The 4,768-nt window shown below is 46.4% G+C and overlaps 1 protein-coding gene across 5 annotated transcripts in view; it reads right to left on the minus strand.

Annotated features, from left to right (window-relative positions):
* LOC116383865 (serine/threonine-protein kinase PAK 2-like) overlaps positions 1–4,768 on the minus strand; it is a 10,660-nt gene that overhangs the window by 3,467 nt on the left and 2,425 nt on the right. For 2 of the 5 annotated variants that reach the window (XM_031848030.1, XM_031848029.1), the window contains exons 2-10: positions 2,195–2,388; positions 2,004–2,110; positions 1,705–1,852; positions 1,594–1,610; positions 1,380–1,490; positions 1,100–1,226; positions 911–974; positions 720–768; positions 126–238 (exon numbers count right to left, since the gene is read on the minus strand). In XM_031848030.1, the coding sequence (XP_031703890.1) occupies positions 126–238; positions 720–768; positions 911–974; positions 1,100–1,226; positions 1,380–1,490; positions 1,594–1,610; positions 1,705–1,852; positions 2,004–2,110; positions 2,195–2,372 (914 nt within the window). In that variant the 5' untranslated portion in view covers positions 2,373–2,388. Of the gene's footprint in view, positions 1–125; positions 239–719; positions 769–910; positions 975–1,099; positions 1,227–1,379; positions 1,491–1,593; positions 1,611–1,704; positions 1,853–2,003; positions 2,111–2,194; positions 2,389–2,628; positions 2,811–4,331; positions 4,762–4,768 lie in introns of those variants that run through there. The other 3 variants (XM_031848032.1, XM_031848033.1, XM_031848031.1) reach the window with 3 other exon arrangements.

The raw sequence follows: 4,768 nt of genomic DNA on the forward strand, positions 1-4,768 counted from the left end.
ACACACACACACACACACACACACACACACACACACACACACACACAGTGAGTCACATCAACAAAGCAGTCAGCTAGGTGCTGTGGATGTGTACCGTACGTTTGTCTGTGTTCGGTCAGCGTTACCTATCTACGAAGTTGACAATGTTGGGGTTCTTCATCTCCTTCATGACCAGGATCTCATTGATAATCAGCTCCTTCTTCGGCTGCTTCTGCAAGTTGATCTGTTTGATGGCCACCTGCAGAACACGACATCCTGTAAAAGCGGAACCACCGATACAAGCAAGCCATGTGGCTACTTACGAGGTACAGCTAATACTTTTTAACTTCCTGAAATCTGGACTGTCAATGTTGGAAGATGTCAAGTTGCCAAGAGAAAACAGATTAGGCTAGAAATGAGGTTTTTAGTCTGTGTTTTGAATGGAGGTATTCTTGCAAGGTAAAGATAACTCTCCTCTTATAAGTTTCCAAGGAGAAAATATCTTTATTGAAATGGCTGACCTTAGAATGCTGCGATTACAGGAATAAGCACTTTAACTTACAGCGATTTCTTCCAGTTACTTTCTATTGCTAAAAAGTACTCCTTCACTATTCTCCCACTGATGTTTGGGCTTTTTACAGTCCAGCCTCAACATTAAAGGAGACATATTGTGCTCATGTCCAGGTTCATGGCTCTAATGATTTTCTTAGTGGCAGATACAAAGGGGGAAGTAGTCTTACCTCCTGTCCTGTGGCGACATCTATGGCTGTATAAACTGTGCCAGACGCCCTGAAAGTGACAAAGCGTAAGAGGTGAAATAACCGTCAACAATCTCCTCCTTTTGGTCAGTTTGGACCGGCAACCCACTAAACAGCCTCCGTCAAATTCCTGCCGATCTTCAATGTTCACACCATCCTGGATTCGGACTCACCCCTGGCCGATCTTCTCATAGCGAGTGTATTTCTTCTTGGGATCTCCAATGCTGACAATAGTTCCTAGGAGCCATAACAAAAACAAAATAATAATTAGCTTGGCCAGCTCTACTGGAGCCAAAAATAGTACGTGGCTACACCTTCGATGAGTCATTCCCAGCACGAATCTGCACGTGTGTTTTACATACTGAGCTTCTCCATGATCTCCTCGTCAGTCATCTTGCCTCCTCCCTTCTTCTTCTGTCTGTCAGCTGCCTTGGAGGCGCCGTCTACCTCTAGAGCTGGGAGCGGGTCTATCACCGACCTCGTGTACACCTGAGAGAAACATTTCAGCAACACCTCGGGTGATCTTGACCTTCTTAGTTTTAGCTGCTTGCTTTCAGTTTCCCAAGTGTCGTTCAAAATGCTACTTTCCTGTAGTTCAAAGTTTTTAAAAAAAACAATAACATCATCATTTTTTTGACTTACTGATTTTGTGTGTTCTGGCCGCGGTGCCACCACTGGAGGGGGTGTGTCGTCATCATCATCGTCTCCATCTTTGCCACCTGATGGGGAGGTCGCTGTGCCCTGCTTGCCTGGCTGCAACACCAAAAAAAAGTAGATTAAAATCGAGTGACATTCAGACATATATTATGAATGTACTCAATGTCATGTAACGGAAGTTATGAACGGAACTCCTCACCGACTGCGAGTCTTTATCTGAAAGAGAGAAAGTGTACGGACGGACGAGTTAGTCTGCGCAGTTACAACATTTGGACTTTTATTTATATGCTGAGCAAAAAAGAAAACTGACCTGAGGCGGAAAAACTGAGGTATTTCTGTTTTCCACTGGTGGAGTCGTAGAACTTGAGGATGTCGAGAACAGTTTGAGGATTCTGTTTCTGTTCTGATTTACTGATGTTGGAGGTTTGAAGGAGACGGGCCCACTGCTCCGGCATGCCCTGGACAGACACACACACACACACACACACACACACACATTGTCAAATGCGTACAGAGATCGACCCATAAAACAACGAGATTACTATAGTCCAAATAAAGGTCACAAATACAAACAAGCACATCGCACAGTATTTATGTTAAGATACTTACAGTGAACTCTCCAGTGACTGAGTCAAATCCCACATGGATGGTGTGTTCAAAGTCGGAGGGGGAGGAGATCTCAGGTCTGTCCTTGTCCCGGTCCTTCTTCCTGCCTCCTGCAGGTCAAGGGTCAACGTGTTGGTCATCTACTGCAGCGTGTGTGATTTTGTTTTTTTACTGTAGGTGTCCACATCTCTCACCTTTCTCAGAGGCAAACATGGAGATGATCTTGTTTCTAGACTTCCTCTCCTCAGGCACAGACGGCAGCGGCCGAGAGCTGTGATTGGCCGACTGGGGGTCCTTGGCTCCTCCTCCTTGGCTGCTCATCCTGACAGGGGGGGCGGGGGGCTTGTCCTCACACACTCCGCTGTCACACATCTACACACACGTACACCTGCACAGGCGGGATGAGGCGACACAAATGACGATGCATAGAAGAAACACAGTAAGTCTGTCGCACGCTCAATCACCGCTTCACTACTTCCCGTTTTTATATTTCACAATGCTAGTCAAAGCTAAACACGTTAGCCCAAAGTGCTTCTGACAAATGGTTGCAAATCGAGCACAGCTTAGCCTACATTACACAGACAAATAAACTTTGAACAAACTAAACAAAAAGTTAAGAAATACTCACACAGACCTAACTAATCCATCCATGCCACAATGTGTGGGTCAGTGGCGAGTGTAGGAGCGAAGGGAACAGAGAGTGTGAACAGGAAGCGAGGCTGAATGGGCAAAGTGACGTGTTGAGTCTCGCTCGCGGTAACGCATGAATGAGGAAGGAAAAGAGGCAGAGAGAGAGAGAGAGAGAGGGACAGAGAGAGAGAGACAGAGGCAGAGAGAGAGAGAGGCAGAGAGAAAGAGAGAGAGAGAGAGAGAGGCAGAGAGAGAGAAAGGCAGAGGCAGAGAGAGAGGCAGAGAGAGAGAGAGAGAGAGAGAGAGGCAGAGAGAGGCAGAGAGAGAGGCAGAGAGAGAGAGAGGGGGGGAGACAGAGAGAGAGAAAGGCAGAGGCAGAGAGAGAGAGAGAGAGAGAGAGAGAGAGAGAGAGAGAGAGAGAGAGAGACTGAGAGAGAAAGGCAGACGCAGAGAGAGAGGCGTATGACAACTGGAGTTAAAGGGAGAGGAGTGAAGAACAGAAACATGATGTGTAGAGTATTGAGTATTTCCATCTCATGATACTTTATACTTCCACTCCACTACATATGCAATACAATGCACTGTTATGTATTAAACCAGTGGTTTCCTAATCTTTTTGGCTCGTTTTTGTCGTATTAAGTTGGAAGAACTTTTACTTATATTGGTTCTTGATAGGAGTACTTCTTCCACCACTGACACGCTGAGTGTTATCCATTACCCTAATATGGCGACACACACATGCACATGCACACACAGCGACTAACGCAACTCTTCCAGTCTTGCAGAGCAAGCAGTTTGATCGACTCCGAGCTGCAGTCTGCATTCTTGGTGACATCACAGACAGGAAACAGGAAGCAAACAAAAAAAAAAAGGTTTCCTCACTTCCCGTGTCTGACCTCCAATGACACACCACATAATATCAAACCCCGGATAACAGATGTGGCTCAGGCACAGAAGGTATGCCTATGACCCCTTCTTTACACACAAAGCCTCCGACACCAAACAACACAAAATAAAGCAGGAGAACAGAGAATGTTGAGCCCACAACTCAAAGAGACCGTCTCGGTATCCCGGACCGGACTTTCGCACTAGTAAGGCGGACTGTGTTCCTCAAAGACAGAGCGCAGGACTCCAGTGGGACAAGGGGAGGTGGACTCTTATGTTTGCAACAGTCATGCCTGGTGCTCACAGTTAGTGGACGATGTTTCTCTGGCATAGCATGTTTAATGTTCAGAATTCCTTTTTGTCTTGTTTTTCTCGTAGCATTAAGGGACTACAACTACATTTCGTTGTGCAACCCTGTGTTGTACAACGATAATTAATGAACCTTGAACCCGTGAAGATATCTTGATACAGATTCCTTTCCTGAATACATTAACCAACACGCGCACACACACACACACACCCCCACACACCCACACACACACACAAACACGAGGCCTTTACGGTCATATAAAAAGACATTTCACACAAGCTGAGAGAGTCCTCAGGCCACAAACTGAAGACACAAAAGGCTAAATTATGACCCTCCCTGTTTCCCACACCGTCGATCATGTAATCTGATCACAAACATTGTAAAAACACAACCTAATGAGCGAGTCCACACACAGAACATGAGACACTACTCTCGCTCTCCTATGCCCACAAAACACCTTTTCAACACCCTCGCCTCTTTCATATCAGCTCTTCACAAGTACTCACCTGTTTGTGGCCTCTTCTGCGTCTTACAGAAGACCATGTAAACAATAAAAACTGTATAGTATTCCCAGCGAGTGTATGCACCGCTTTCTCCGGTGCTCCTCTATCTCCTTCGCTCTCTCACCGTCTCCTAACCCCTCTGTCTCTCATCTGAGGGCGAGTCTTAGCAGGCTGCCTCATTCCTCGGCGATCTTGGATGGGACGAGTGTATTCTTGTTCCGACAGGATAAAATTAGACCCGGTCCAGCCTTAATGTGTATTTTCAAAAGTCAGTGAGTGTGACTGTGTGTGTGGGACTGAATGTTGGGTGCTGGCTAGCCAGGCTGAGACACGTTGTCTCTCAGTAGGAATTCCATAGCTGCAGGAGGTTGGGCGTGTTCTACTGTCCAACTGACACACACACACACACACACACACACACACACACACACACACACACA

This window comes from Anarrhichthys ocellatus, unplaced genomic scaffold, assembly GCF_004355925.1.
Source record: "Anarrhichthys ocellatus isolate YVR2014 unplaced genomic scaffold, GSC_Weel_1.0 scaffold7, whole genome shotgun sequence".
Lineage (NCBI taxonomy): Eukaryota > Metazoa > Chordata > Actinopteri > Perciformes > Anarhichadidae > Anarrhichthys > Anarrhichthys ocellatus.